This window comes from Tigriopus californicus, chromosome 1 (genome assembly GCF_007210705.1).
Source record: "Tigriopus californicus strain San Diego chromosome 1, Tcal_SD_v2.1, whole genome shotgun sequence".
Taxonomy (NCBI): Eukaryota; Metazoa; Arthropoda; class Copepoda; order Harpacticoida; family Harpacticidae; genus Tigriopus; species Tigriopus californicus.
In genome coordinates this window covers 2635323-2651761 of record NC_081440.1, presented here as the reverse complement: position 1 = coordinate 2651761, position 16439 = coordinate 2635323, and the positions used below count along the sequence as shown (strand labels likewise).

At 43.3% G+C, this 16439-nt stretch overlaps 1 protein-coding gene and 1 long non-coding RNA gene across 2 annotated transcripts in view; one reads left to right on the top strand and one right to left on the bottom strand.

Annotated features, from left to right (window-relative positions):
* Positions 1-2480: 2480 nt before the first annotated feature.
* Positions 2481-16439, top strand: part of LOC131879295 (uncharacterized) — a 28806-nt gene continuing 14847 nt past the window's right edge. Inside the window, exons 1-2 of the long non-coding RNA XR_009373131.1 lie at positions 2481-2610; positions 3656-3948. This is a non-coding gene — a long non-coding RNA (uncharacterized LOC131879295). The remainder of the gene's footprint in view (positions 2611-3655; positions 3949-16439) is intronic.
* LOC131879287 (uncharacterized) lies at positions 9286-10767 on the bottom strand. Its single transcript, XM_059225562.1, has one exon. The coding sequence runs from the start codon at positions 10703-10705 to the stop codon at positions 9707-9709; it is 999 nt and encodes a 332-aa protein (XP_059081545.1). The 5' UTR covers positions 10706-10767; the 3' UTR covers positions 9286-9706.

Sequence of the window (16439 nt, the reverse complement as noted above, 5' to 3'; positions counted from 1 at the left end):
AACAAGAGATCCTTTAGGCAACTCTTCCCCTGTGGTCTATGGATCCCTTCAACCATGAATATGATTGCCAAGTCAAATAAAACCCCGAGAAACATTACGCTCGAAAACACCGTGAGGACAATAATTAACATCGAGAAATACAAGGCATTATGGGCAATTTTCGACCTATGCTTGCTTATGACAGGTTTAAGTGAGCTTGGGTAGTTGTACTCAGACCCAGTCATTGGTTGGGTTCATCGATATATTGGTGGGGGTTCATCATTTGCTTCCAACCAAGGTCGACTCTTCCGAACGGTTGGTAATAACGCCTCGGATGTTTGGAAATCAAGATCAGTGATTCAGGCTCTTCTATGTCGAGAGATTAAGGCTCCCAGCTGAACTCCTAACTGTTCAGAAGTATGAATATAGTCCATGCGATGAGCTTTTCTTCTGCTCAGAGAGAGAGATTAATACTCTTATTGACCTTGAGGACACAACGAGGGATTTGAAAGATCCAAATCCGGGCACGAAGGCAGGAAGGGAGCTGGGAAGGAGGCCCAAGCTCAATCGTACACACCAAAAAAATCAATGAATAAATTGCATAAAGGGCGGATCCAGCATTTTTGCCCAGCCATAACTAATCAAGATTCAAAGAGCCTGAGGAGCTCTAGAGGCGATACTGGAGCAGCAGCCATGATTCTGTAATTGCTCACCTTGCTCTTGCCAGACGGATCTAGTACTCGGACCTCTCAGCTTCACAAGGGAACCAAGATAGATTTTGAGACCAGGAAACGGAGCAAGAACGGAAATCATTACGAAATCAACACTCCTTGAATGCAAGATTCATCAAAGTCATTCTTTTATCATTCTCATTCGCCAATGCGATATTCCAAGTTCAATATCTACAACTTCTTCAAGTGAAGCTCAGCTTCAACCAAACCTTTCGTCTTATCAAAGGTTTCATGTGAGAACCGTCGATGAGCTAACTTTCAGTATCTTCACCATCATCATCATCATGACGATCATCATTTCATGATCGATCTCATCATCACCACCGATCCCTTCATAACCATCCATTGACTCATACCTGGAACAGAATAAATGTCAGATCATATGAGGACTAGCGACATTATTTTGCTTTGACCGAAGTTAGCTGACATTATAGGGTTGCCACTTCCATGGCTTGCAATCAGTCATCTTTTCTCGAAGAGTACATCTCAAATATGCACCTGCGTATGATTCGGATTGTGTTTGGGATCAACATTACTCAAAGGGCACGTCTCAAATGCCAGGGTGTTTTTTCACTCTTTTTTCTCTTGCCTTGCCTTGATTGCGAGCTCAGCAAAATTGAAAAAAAGAAATAATGTTTCGCTTGAAACAAGTTGATGGAGGCTTTTCTTCTCAAGGTAGCGGTATAAGGACTCAAAGGCAAGACCAGTGAAAACCGCCGCCTAAACAATGACACATGATAAATAATGGCAGAACAATGTGACTGGAAGGGTTCAAATTTCGATCACCCACAAGCCTCTTAAACCGATTATATTGCTCATAGTTGTCAGGTTTGCCTTTCGATAATGCACTCTTCACGTATAAAGGTTCAAGGGCGCAGGACTCGAACAGATATGGTCATGTCCATGGAGTGTTCAATTTTCTGGTAATTTACCCGGGGATAAGAATGTCTCCTTTCCCAGCTAATCCAGACGTGAGGCTGAATTCAAGGCTCTACATTCTAATTTCTGGGGATGATGCGAGGGAATTCTCGGGCCTTTTTGGGGCCATTAATAGACGCCCAAGATTACAGACAAGCAGGAAAATTGCCCTTCCACGTAAAACGTACATACAAGGTTTATGATTGGAGAAAATGTGTTCCGAGTTATGAACTAAATTTTAGACTCATCCATCGTCGTGATCTTGCAAGCAAATAGGGTTTTGATGTAATCAGTCGGGAAAGGGTTCACGAAGTCGGAATTGCCCTGGGTCGGTTAAGGTACGTGCTACGATTTGAAGGCCACTTTTTCTGCCCGATTAGCAGTCAAAGAACAAAAAGGCTTCGGGTCTAAAGCTCGTCAGGCGACACTGAACGTGGAAACCCAACGACCTCACACGCTGTCGCTTTTCGGCAATACCACGTTGAAAAATGGTAAATATCATGGCAATTTCTATTCATTGCCTGGTTCATCGAGGTGACTATCTATCATCCTGGATTCGTATTTGGGTCGAAGGACTTTTCTGAGCAAATTGAGCTCAGATCCTTACACGCACATTAAACCGGAATCCCAATGCTCTCAGGCCACCAACCAGCCAGTAGATGATCTCGAACGCTATTTGAATTTTAAAGACTGTCAGTAGTTGGGAGACTTGGGAGGTCATTCACGGCTCTCAGGAGGAAAGTGAAGAAATCATCGAGATGAGCACACAGCTCGTAACTGTAACTCATGCAATATTGGCGTATTTGGTTCTTCCTGTTTGCTCACAATGGCTCCTCACGAGTTTGGCTCTCGGCTCAGTTCTGCTCAGCTCGTCATTGCACTTCCAAAGATTAGAAAATTGGCGGACTGAACTGAACATCTGAGCATCAGGTCAAGAAAACGTCATGACTGGTTGATACTTAGATTCTCGAGAAGGAGACAGGTCGGATATGGTTGATTTGATTCATCTTTCTGCTTTCTGCTTTCAGCAGAGCAGATGGAAAACTAATTTGAAGCACATTAATTCACTTCTTGTTTCTGGCAAAGTTATGAGGTCAAAGGTTTTTTCTCTCCAACCAGAACTGGATGGTCTAGGTTGAAAAATGTGATTTGAACAATGAGCTGGAACAACAACTACCAATCAGGGTTGCCAAGTCAAAATTGTTTTCTAGAGGTTAGAGAGAAAGAAAGACCAGAGAGTTTTTTCAATGCAAATAGCCACGTTCATTTAAATTTTGGCCCAAGGAGTAGGATAATCCCGTCAAACAAATGGCAACGCTGATTGCACAAAGAGGAAAGATGGAGTCAAAGTCCATTTCTGACAAAGATTGATAGCGGTGGATAAATGTTGTGGAAATTGCTCGTATGATTTGTGATGCCAAGAGAGCAAATTCCGAAATATTTATGAGCCATAATCAGTCCCCACAGAGAGAGAGAGAGAGAAAGAGAGAATTTCAGGTCAGGCCGCCAATAGGAGGCTCGGGACGTCCCAGAGTGTCGATCTCTACCGGAGATCCCAGAGGGTACTAAAATGACTCCCATTTTTTTGGCCTGAATCATGGAATTATTTATTGCTCCGGGCACTCGTCACTTTCTAAAGAAAAGATGTTCATTACCACGGCCAAGGACTATTTAACTCTCTTCTTTTTCTTTCCTCGCTCACTTACTCACTCAGTCAGTCAGTGTGTAAGTCTGAAATTAGGGCTGACCATCAAATCGCATCTCATCTCACTGTTGGGTGATAATTGCAAGGCTCTACTATTTCCCTAATTTCCACACTGTCAGAAGAATTTCTCCACCAACAAATCTTTTGGCAAGGCATAACCCATTCGTTTTTATGTCACATTGGCCAGGTCCCCAACCCATAATCAACAACCACTTGGGAGGTTGTTATGAAGGCCCCGCTACATTAAGAGTGTGGAGATTTTGTCTTGCAGTTTAATTGCCTGCCTCATTCGCGTGACCCAATTCCCAATTTTCATTTCCAGCTACATATAGGCAAATACAACAAGGGAACACCCAAGCCTCATCAAAATTTGATCACCAAGGTGATCTAGTGGACACTTTAAGGCTCAAAGACGGGACGTAAACATGGGTGGTGGTTTCCCAAGTTCTTTGGGTGGTTTGTTTCTCCGCCCAGCCTAATAAGGAGACCGCCACGGATCCACGATTTCGTGAAGTGGTCATGGACTATAAAATTATGGTTAAAGGACGGCAAATCTCACGCACAGCATTCATATTTGATCACCTGAAGTTGAAATCCTTGGGAAGGTTTTACAAGGTAAGTGTGTCTTGAAGGTTGTCGTTTCTTGATTTTCTTTTGCAATCAAGTTTGGAAGCGGTGAACTGGCCCTCAAGGTTTTCTCGTTCATTTCAGTGCAATGACTTGACCTTATTACTCTTTATGAGCCTCATTATACAACATTTAAAAAGTGTGCGCTGCCCTCTTGACTTTTGTTGGCCCTAAGGTTGAACAACTTGTCCAACAATTTTAATCACCGGCCATAAGAATTAATAACCGACCGTAAGAAATGCCATCACATGGTGTGAGATTCCATGTCCTGCTTTGCACTATATATCCGTTTAATCAATCACGGCAACGAGTTCCGACTGTAGACAAAAATAATGAGTGTGCTTCAGGATCACTCCAAGGGTCAAAACAAATCCCTAGATGAATGATGGCGAGAACTAAGAAGATCGAATAGCTGGAAGTAGCTCCAAGGAACCATAAAACATTGTAAGAAGGACATTCGAATGCTCGGGGCTATGGAAATACATGATTAATACCTTCACATGAAGGTCTTGGAGCAAGACACTTTCGAAATGACTTCAGTTCAAAATATCGCCGAGTTGTTCAATCATCCTATCCGACATTGAATAAACACATTGGAGTCAATTGCAAAATACGGTCTAATTTCTCGAAACCCTAGACATGAAATCAACCCTTAGGCCAATGAACTGCCATTGCTTGCTCTCAAAGGACCGACATTCTTGGCCGTTCTTGACCTTCAACGGTTCAATTTCTCTTCAGGGATATGAATGGAAGATCAAGTTTTTTTTTCTCGTCCCCCTCACTCCCCCTCAGAATTAATTGTGGCGTTGTGGTCAGTGGTGTAATAATGACTTGCTTGAAAACGGTCGGATATGTAACAGGTAGCCGCCATTGGCCTTGACGACATTCCAGATTGACCAAGACATTCCAGCTAAATAAATGAATTCGTATTCTTGTCAAGACATGATCAATCGCCTCCAAAACTGGACAAGGAAGTGATCTTCTGGAGGGGAAAAAACGAGAAGACCAGACACCTATTATGATTAGAGCGATTGTCAACAATAGGGATCACTTCCTGTCAATCTGTTCGCTCCCGAGAATTGTCCAATACATCCCCTCACAATTAGCCTAGCCGTAATGTTACAAGACAACAGTAAATTTTGAAAGGCATTTGAAAATGCCATGGACTGCACTTTTGTCCCCTTCAATTACGGTTCTTGGCCAAATGAATCCCCACTGTTTCCGCTTTTTTCCCCGTCCAATTTATGGATGTCTCTGCATGCACAACTAGACTCTGGCCAAATTTGGCAGGGATCTAATTTCTCCCTGATCTGAATCTCTCAAGGTCGGCCAAACGATTCGCTTGATCTCCTTTTGACTTCTCCACAAAGACCAAAATGTGATGGGGGAAATTATGAAGAAACGTGATCTACCTTTGGGGAATACGGTGAGTGCATGCACCTCTTTCCCCTGTAGATCTAGGCTTATGCAATCACATCCCAAGCGCACAAAGGGCCGATGTTAGTATTTACACTAATGGGTGTGGCTCGTGGTTAGTTCACGACTTGCATGGAGCACCATGACAATCGGCAAATCAAGCTAGTCAGAACTCGTTTCCATTGAAATTCCAACGTCTTTTGTAACTCTGGTAATGCGTTCTGCAATGTGAGGCAACCGGTCGACTTGCTTTTGCTTGTTTTAACGAACTTGTCAAACCATTGGGTGTGGCCAAAGGGTCAGGATTGATCTTTGGCCTTCCAACAAATAACCGCCGTCCGTAGCAATGATTTGGTCTTAAAGTACTAAACCAGGAGGAAAGGTTGGCTGACTTTTCTTTGTGGGGACTCATTGCAGACGAAGAAGCATGTCTTTCGTGATAGGGCAGGTTTTTTCTCTCCAAAAATGGTATGGTCAATTTTTATTCGCGTGGGATGCCTCATTCATTTACAATTGATCAAACTTTGTGGGAATTGATATAAATGTTCTGCTCTTCAGGATCAGACAAAGTGAACCACATCAGGCTCAACCATGAATTTTGACCATTTCGAAGGTCTCCAACCAATCTTTCATTATCTGATAAACAGTAGAGTGGATTAATCTAGAGTAATTCCATTTCCTGAGTAGGCTTTACAAACCCAATCCCACGATCTGCAAACTCGAATCTCTTCCCAAATGTGATGGAAAGGCGTTGGATTAACTTGATTGAGTTGGGTCTGGACTGAGGATTCGAGCAGAACCGTAAGGAATGGCAGGACCTATCCATCATTTGTTGAACATAAATTTGAAGTGAACGCCAGTCTGCCTCTTGGCTTCTCTCTCGTTCTCACTGTAGTCTCTAGGTCTATCGCACGTGGCTGAAAAGTCTGAACTCATGTCACGAATTTGGCATGAAGCCTCACAACTTCCATTCCCCTCAGCATACAAAATTCAAAAATTCATATCCAGAGTAAAGAATGAAAAAAGAGAGAAAAAAATCCTTTCTGAAACTTCTTCAGGGCTTCTTCTACTGACCGTAGTACAGTAGAGAGTGTACGTAGGGGAAAAGGCGAAAGAAACCTTGAAACTTGTGTTTCTATTCTACTGTGTGTGTTGGTGCACAGTTGCACTACTCTTGCCCTAGCGTGTCCAAGATGATCCAGTTGAACCCTTCAAAATCAATTGGCATTGAGAGACAGAAGCACTTTTTTTGAAGTGGGCATTGCCTCTGGAGAGGTCCATTGAGATCCCTTTGACTCCCCTCTCCTCCCTCTAATCCATTTAGTTCCCATTGTCCTACCCCTACTTGGACAGACGGACTACTTCGAATTCATTGAGCCCCAAGCGAGCCTCAATAATGTCATGCTTCCAGATCTTTTCTCCTCCCTATCCAAGGCAGCGACATGGACCGAGAGATGCCCAACAATACAGAAGTTGGCAAATCCTATGATTTATAGGTTAAAGATAGTTTGGGATCAGTCGAAAGCGTTCACTCATGAAGGAGAGTGAAAGTGCCTGAGGAGTGTCAGGAATTTGAAAATTGGTCAAGAATGTGGACTCAGCAAACATTGACCGATGAGGGTGGAGAAAACGAGACTCGTTTCGATTGACCCAGTATGGAAGGGCGAGGAAACCAGTTCCAATTCAAAATAACGAGATCCCCTGCCTCTCCATTAATGGTTACATTTACTCACCAATTCTCGTCATGACAAAACTAAGATTCGGAACTTGGAATACCAAAGTCAAGATGACATCATTATCCCTCTTGCCCTTTTCCCTGATCATGATCTTGAGATTGACAAGCCTGATCAGGAGCAAATCTGTTAGGAGGAAGCGACCACAAAAATTGGCCTCATCACTGAGGGTCATTCGGCTGGTAAACGAGCTGATCTCTTTCATAGCTAACCCCAGCAACGCATTGACTTCCCTACAATCTAGAATCTTGGTGGAGTTCCACAGCAACTAATTTTGGAAGAGCGAGAAAACCGAGATTCAAGGACAATATCCGTTGAATGCATGCGCAAAATGACGACCTCTACCTTTAAGGCTTTTAATTCAGAGATCCGCATTCAGGCACGTTCACTCGCTCATGCACAATTCATTGCTTGGTTGATTTATCGCACCCTCTCTTGGAATCAACATTTGGAATTGGAAAATGGGATCCAACGCCCAAAAATGATTTCAAGGAAAGGCACAGGAAGGCCTGTGGCAAATTGTGGCTCTATGGTTGTTCAGGGCGAGGCTTGCGTGGCTCATTTGAACGTCATCGAATTTTACGACGTGGCCAAAAGCTACCTAGTTACCCCACATCGGAAGAAATGTGGCGAACAATGAGTCCGTGAAATAGCAATGGCTGTGCCTCCCATTTTGAAAATCTATTGTAAATGTTGACTCATATTGAAAAGATCGGGAGGAAATTGGCAATAATTGACTTAATTCGTCAGGACTGCCACTTGGGAACTTCCGACCAAACGAAAAAGGCTTAAACATGGCCTTGCCATTAGGTTCAACTTAAATGAAGCTATTTATCAGACTCTTTTACTCGGCCCAACCAACGGCACTTCCTTTCAGTTCGAAATGGAATTAAACAGACCGACGGGATTTATTCGTCAATGCCAACGAATTCAAGATTCTATTAGTTTGAATGGATTATGTTCAGCATCGTCGGATTAGTTAAAGTCGGTTGTGCATTTTGCTGCATGCTGGATAAAGTTTGCAAAAACTAACTGAGTACTAAAGGCATTGAAGTTTGGGGCGCTTTGCGGCTGTAAATTGGAACTGTCGGTCTCGCTTATCTCAAATGGCGAACCTGTTCCTACACTAGGTTTGCCTTTGACTAGATTCCGCTTGATTGTGAAACGGGTCATTTTGGTCACTTGACCTCAACCCTCCCACGTCCAATCCACAATGGCACATTGGAGGTTCATACCTAAAAACAAAACATGATGTCATGAGAATGAGCTTGTGGATTATGATTAGCTATCCGTCCTGAATTTCAAGCAAGGTTGTCTGTCCCTCAGGCTCTCAGCGGGTGACCAGATCAGCCCAGCCATTCAAAGTGGATAAATCTCGAAAAATGGTATGATCATGATCTCTCTTATTCAATCTTTGCAAATGGTCAGTAATTCAGTCAGGATAAAGCTGCCGAATCGGTAGCCAGCGGTGAGTTGTGATGCAAGATCTCGTGTCCTTGTCGGAGCCAAACAAGGACTTCCAATTTGGTAACACTGTCGATCCAAAACCTGCTGCCCGATTCCACGCCATTTGGGTTGGAAATGGATAGATGCAAGTGTCCGTGGTTGGGTGGAGGTTCCATTGTTCCCTCCATCTTTGGGGATATCAATCTACGCGTTACTCAATTGAAATGTGTCAGCTGTGGTGGAATCAAAACAAATTGCCAGAAATTGACGGTAATGAGCTTGTAATTGCGCTGGGATCCGTCCAGCCATGGGAATTCTGGCGTGATGATGAATAAGCTCAAGCATCATTAATGGCACAAGCATAAGTGTACTTTGAAGGCAGTCCTTTTAATTGTGCCAAGCTTCAAGACAAAACGATGGATATTATCATTTACCCAATTATGTGAACAGCATTCATTGTATGTAATATTTTGGTTGGGTGAGAAAGAGACCTCTGTCTCAGGAGGATGCCGGCCTTGGTATCAAAGGTCTATTTAAATAGATGAATGAGGAGTTTTCACTTCCACACACTTCAGATCCAAAGTATGCAATTAATCTTGATTAATGAAGCCCTCTTTTAGAATAAGGGCATCCGCCGAATGTCGGAAGACAGGACAAAACATGTTCGAATAAAGGAAAAAGTCAACTGAAGAGAAACCAATTGCGGTTTTTCTCAATTTGAACATGCTAATGAATGTGAAACTATACACATGTATTTCTTACACAGTTGAAAAAGTCTCAAGATCAGGAGAAACTGAACAATCACATTTTCCTGATTCAATTCAAAACGTGAAAGAGATAAGGTAAAAATTTGGGAGATGAAGTCATTGAAATGTGAAATGAATGGCGATTTCATTTTACATTCCATTAGCAACCGTCTCTCCTTTCTCTTGTTCTATATCGTCTTGCTCGGCCAAGTAGTGCGAATAGGAAGAAGAAGTAAAAGTGTCTCAGAGGATTGTAATTGGTTCAGCTTGGATGACTGGCAGACACACGAATACTTCATTCTATTACTGTACATTTCGTTTAGTAAATCCGCCCCTCCTCGCGTAGTTGTATCCTTTGGATTTCCCATGGTTGTGAGCTACCTTTTTGCCAAAGGCAGAGCCAACCTAGAAAGCGGCTTCTTCCACACTCAAGAACTCTCCAATCTCATGCACATGATGGGCGGTTAACAATAAGTCTCCGACCGAACCCACAACTTGTCCCGCTGCCACGCCTGCTGCAACTCCATGTTTGTGGGTAATCACTCGGACCGTCTGATCCCGGATACATCGACCCAAATGGACTGCTGATACCTCCAAAGTGTCTTTTACAGAGTCGTATGCCCAGACTCCTCCAAAGGTTATGTCCATAGTGTTCTCCAATAGTTGTGCTTGTCTGGTACCTACATTCATGGGTCTTGTTAGTTGTTTGGCCAAGACGGCACCGATGCCATCGGAGGCTGACTCCAAACCATGTGCGGCTTTGCCGGTTATTTTTTCTGTAGTGCCCGTGGCGCCTTTGATTCCACGAGCCGTGTAGACCAAAAAACCGTTGAGCTTCTTGTCCGGGTCACAGGCAGGTGATTTGGCCACGGACATGTTTGCTCGGGTTTCGATCCTTGAGCAAGTCTGAATTGTTGTATCTTCAATCAGGAGAGCAACTGCCTCCCCTCGGTCCTTGAGCCATTTTCCGAAAGGATGCAATCCTACATGGATCTCCGCTTTTGTCCCGGATTTGGCACCCCTCTGTACAATGACATCAGCAAACATGGAGAGGATCCCGTGGAAAAGGAACCGCGTATCATTGTCCACCTCGTCAATGAGAACGATCCCAACGGTTCCCGGAATGGTCTGCACATGGCTGATGGGAAACATGTAGGCCCCATTCTGAGCCTTGAGCACGGGAGACTCACCTTGACGGAGAAAATAGAACCAATCGAGAACCTGAATGATGGCCGTATCCTCATTCATCTTCCATATCACCAAGGACGAGGAATACGCAAAAGTCGACACGATCCCGTTTTTGTCCACAGCAAAAAGTTGTACCCCATGATCCAACCGAATAGCTAAACGAGGTTGGAAATATGGTTTCCGGGACAGCACGCGATCTAGGTCGCTCATAGACATATTGACTTTCTGAACTTGTGTTCACTTTGTTTGGAAACAAATGGTGTGTGTGTGGGCGAATCCTCCCGGAGACGGAAGTGAAATCGTATCACACTTCAGTACTTGACTTACTCAAGCATAGTAGATGGACGAGCTCATTACCCTTGGATTGGAAATTCGCCTCCTCGATGTGCGCCAAGTAATAAAGCAATCTTCATGCATTAAAGAGCAACCCATCGGCAGAGAGAATGTCTTGGCAAAATGGAAATAAAACACCACCACAACCATCTCCCAAGTTGTCCTAGCGTATCTACGAGAACATACTGAGCAGTGATGTACTAAATAAACGAACATGGGATCCTCTTGTGTCGTGTGCATTCCACAATCTCGAACATGCAATGCAATATTTGGGCAACCAGGGCCAAGGTGGTCTCTAAGCATCTTCCATTTCCAGAGAAGATGACATTGAAACGAATCCCTCGTGTCTCAAGAAAGGACCCAATTTACTGTACGTTTCGTTCGAGGAATTGAATAAGAATTCACATTTCCAGACGCCAAACGAAGAGTTTGGATGAAGATCATGATAATGACGATGATGATGATGACGCAGAAGAAGAAGAAGAAGCAGCACCTCGCTTGCAGTTCTTTAAAAATCTATCTCAATTGATCGATCGTGCGGGTTTCAAAAGCGTATCTAGCAATGCCATCGGTCATTCCATTTCAGCGTCTTTTTTTCCACGAAATCCTGGCAAATTTACACAAAGCAGCTCGATTCCATTTCAAGATGGATTGCTTAACTTTAAAGTAGAGCTAGAAACTACAACCCCTCGTGCTGTTACTCCTTCCTGCTAAGAAGACCTCAGATCCAGTAAGATTTCCTCAATCCTCTAATGATTTTGCGGTTCTTACATCATTCCGGGGGAAATGTCTGAAAAGTCTCCGTCTCCTTGAAGCCTCACCACATTCACAAGGGTGAATGAGTGAGTGAGTGCTGCCTGATGACCGAGATAATACACAAGGCATTCAGAACTCGAGAGGCTCGAGAGATGTTCGGGTATCGAAGCGGAGAGGCATTTTGTACACAAAAATGCACTTCAAGCCCACTCAAAATCACTTAACCACTTACTTGGGAGCGGACCACGAGGAAAAAAGAGAACTCCGTACGACAACAACGATCACAACGACGACGACGACGACTTACTTCCCTGCAAATGGCAAAACAAGTTGCCGGCAAGGACATTTTTCCCTTCAGCTCCGCATTCTCGTTGAGGGCCTCAGAATCCTGAGGAAAAATGTATTTTATTAGCCTCTGTCATCAGGCGGACATTTTCGGGCCATTAACCAAAAGCCCTTTCTTTCTTTCTCCCTTCGTTTGGTGCTCATCCTTGCCATGAGCTCGGCTCATAAATCAGACTCAAAGCTCAGAACCAATAAAACGTCTTGCCCAACCTCTCGTGGCAAAAGCTAGCACATCCATGGGAAACAATTGAACAAAGTTCACGTGAGAACTTTTCAATTACTTTGATTATGCCACTTGCAAAACTCGTGACCCGCGAAAGGGAGAATTCCAACTGAGTTTTTCATCATTTGTCCGTGGACTTTCACTCAATCGTCACATATTGTCATGCCGGTTGTGGCTAGTCCGCTGAACTGTTGAATAAACATGGGCTTTTCTCTTTCCGTTTAACAACTGCTTCCTTGTCTTTGGCACCCCAGGATCTCGTCGAAACTTCAGCAGAAATGACTTGCCACCTTAGACCTTCTCCTCCCACACATGAAAAGCGACATTTTTCCAGTGCTGGCGGTTTAAATCGCCGAAACGTTCCTTTCCATTTTCAGCAACAACCATTCCTTCTCTCTCTCTCTGAGTTGGTTGTCTGCCTTTTCATCCTGGCGGTTGTTGGCATGACCTATTTGCCCGAAAAAAGAGCCGATCGTGTGTCAAAAACGAAGATACATGTGAGGTGTGGGCCCACTTACAAGAGTAGGCCTGCAACCTGTGATTACGTTCGAATATTCAGGAGAAAAAAAACATTCCATTCTCAAAAATGTTGAGATGGATGGGAATTTAGAGGTGGTGACTTCATACCATGTTGATGGAAATAAGATGCAAAATATTGCTTTCCAGGACAATGAATGATGATGATAGTAATAGTTTCGATGGCCTAGAGTGACCATTACGATTTTGGTTGCAAGCAAGCCATTGCAGGCACATACAAGTACCGTATCGGCATTGCCCTCAAGACTCACGTGTTCAAAAATTCATGATGGGGGAATGCCATTTGAAATTCTTCTCCATGACTTGTCTGGTTGCGATATGGAGGGAATTTTCAAATTGGGTCAGATTGTTGACTAAATCTACCACCCACTGAGATTGCAAGGGGTCGAGAAGTCGTTGTGGGAACTCCATAATGGAATCTGTCCAAGCCAATGGCCAAAAGGCTTCGAGCCAAGTGACCTGATGGCTCTCAATTTCAAACAAATATTCAGTACAAAAGATCCATTGTGTGTCGGACATGCAAAGATAATTGGATCGATAAGTTTCCCCAACAATATCTTGCGATTGATTGTCGACTCTGATTGTATTGGGTCCATTCTTGATTCCTAATCTGACGAAGCTAAAAAAAGCCAAGAAGCAGATGGAAATCCTATTAACTGACATTCGGGATGAGAGCACAATTTCGAAGACAACAATAAAACACATCCGTTTTACGTCTCATGGCGTCCTTGCACCAGAAAAAAAAACTTGCCACCATCGTTGGTGAAGAGATCCTTTGAGGAAATATTAGTTGGTGGTTTTTTATGATTCAAACCGACCAAACCAAGGCAAGAAAAAAGAATCAAGGTCGAAACGGAACCGAGATTTCTTTCACGCACACAGATCCTATCTGGGGGAGGATGTCCTCAATACGGAAGTAAAGTACCTTTTCTTTCCAATTCTTTTCAATGTTTGGTGCATTCCAATTTCCATTAGTTTAATCTTGAAGTGATCAAATGAATGATAGTTGGGGCCAATCCTTGGTACTCTTTAAATGAAATGTTTGGAAGATTGTTGCACTTTTTTGGGTAGTACATGTTTTGAGATATCATTCCCAAAAATTGATGTATTGCTTTTGCCTTTTTGATAAGAAAAGATATGAAAATGATCAAACATCCCTAAGATTATGACGCCAGAGCCATAACAACAATTTTGGTGAACATATATCCTATTTGTGGTTCAAAATAGTGAACCAGCAATGAACCCATGGGCAACATTTCGCAAATGATACATCCAAATGTGATTTATTCAATGTATCTATACAAGCATGATCAAGGCGATTCCTGTGGTGCATTCATGGCCAAGTTCCAAAGTAGAGAAATGATGATACTGTCCTACTTCGAGTGAATCTCCGTCTTCGAATTGCCTTCTTTTGAGCAAAGCCCAAACTTATTCAGAACGCATCTCGAACAAATGGCCGCAGGTGCCCTTGAATTCGAGCTCTGATAAAGACAAGAACTGTATAATATGGTGTGAAAAAGGTCATCTTCAGCGGGGGGATATGTCAAGAAACTCATGGACGAGTACGACACGTTTTCTCTGTCGAGCTACTTTGGGGGGAAATTGCCAATTCCAGTCCACATCCCTGAAGACTCCGGTCGAAAAGTCAAGGAAGATCTTTTAGAAAAGTGGCAAGGTCGAAGATGACGGCGTTTTCAATCTCAGTGTCAAACAAAGAAGGCACAAATGAGGAATTTGCTCGGACCACACGCTTGGACTTGAGTGTCCTCGAGGTCGAACCTTCTCTCTGCAGTGAATCATGAATTCATGGGACTCTGAGTGACGTCACAAGCGTCTCTGACGACGTTAACGGAAGTTCCTGTTCCAAGCCCGAAAAAGAGCCATGAGAAGAAGAAGAAGACGAGGATGAAGGTTCCCTCTAAGCAAATATCAATCTCCCGTTAAGCTCGAAAGCCACGGCTCAGTTATTATTTGTTTTGAATTATCAGGATCTATGTAATTGAATGGCAGCCACCCCTTTTGGTTTTTAAAGGGTAAAGACACCTTGATAGATTTGGTCATTGCCATCAAAACCACAACACAACAAGCCAAACAACCATTAACCCCGGAAAAAACTGGAACTAATCCCGCTGAGACCTCGTTAGGAAAAGTAATTAAACTTGAAATTAATGTCCAACTGCAATTTGTCATGGGCAACACTGACAAGAAGAGTATGATCGATTCTCAAAAAAATATCAGCCTTCGATAAAATTGAATGAGACACACGAAACATGGTGAATTAAGACGCTTGAATTGGAAAAGAGGGAAAAAAATCGAAGCTGGAAGTGAAACTATGTTCTGATGTCTCTCTCATTCACATTCCGTACTCCGCTTCTTAGTCAAGTCAGCTTAGCCAACCATTCAACCAACCTCCTAACAACCTAGGTATCAAGAAGAGAGAGAGAGAGAGTGTGTGAGTGAGTTCATGTAATATGTACGAAGGCAAATTCTCATTTTACTATTGGCAAGCCGTTGGATTTCTCCATGGTTCTACCTGGATAGGTTCTAGCCCTCTGAAAGTCGTTCCTGTAAAAAGCTTGGGTGTTAGGACAAGATGTACTCTATTTTACTTATGATTAGGGGCTTGCATTACTCTTTCTGATGACAAACTCAGATGTGCCGGATGATATCCGGGGCTGGCAGAAGATCTGCCAACTCACCGGGCACTAATTATTGGTGGAGAAATTGGAGCTGCTGCCAAGAAAGTGAGTGCTCGATTCAAAGAATGAGACTGTGTATCGATGTTTCCTCCCTCTTGGTTTTTATGATTTCTTCCGGCGTAGATTGGACACGCCACCGGCCATTCATTGGACACATGAAAGTAAATCTGGAAACGATTTTTGTTCTTTGGTTCTAACGTTCTCCGTGCAAAAACGGAAAGTAGACCGAATTGTGCAGACTTTCTTCGTCTGATTGGTGTGAAAAGAAACGAACCAAGAAGGACTGCAGCAATTGGGAGTGACTCAGACACAGTGGCGCATTATCCAATGACTTCAAAGAAAGTGAAAACATTAATTGTTGCCCCCTCATCGTCAACGATTCCCTCTCACTGTGCTTTATTCGCCGTCCATTCATAACTCCCCGAGAAATCTTGTTTTGCTCAGTTCTTCGCTTCACTTTATGTCACGTTCACTCAAAGAATAAAGTAAACACATATCGGGGATGAGAGTGAGGTCAGTAGCATTATTTCGCTTTCTTCCTCACTCTGTTCACACCTAAACCAATGGGAGGGTGGAGTTTTCTCCAATATTTGCTTAATTTGAGTCAAGAAAGAAAGGAAAATAGAAACGTGATCCGGCGTGCCTCCACTCCCCCCAAACTCGCCCCAACAAGTCATACCCACTCCATACGCATTTGCCTCACTACAAAAATCGGACAAAAACCAACAATGGAGTCCTCCACTCTAAATGGATAAAGTGACCCGGACATTTAAAGCCGGAAAATTGAGTGGACAGGTGCCTCTGTGTAATGGATCGTCCTGTTTTCTTGAAAGGTATTGGTCAATAGATAAGGAGAAAAAGAAATCGCAAAGAGCCTTTTGGTCACGCCTGTTAGGTCAAGCAATAGAGGAAGTAGGAGTGTTCTGAGTTTCCACCAATGGTGGAGAAATAACGAACAGGAATAGAGGTGCATTGTAGTCCCGTTTCGCTCTCCAATTCTCCATAAAATTCTTTAGGTTGGGGTTGTCCAAGTGGTTTTTCTTCCCTCACTTTCTTC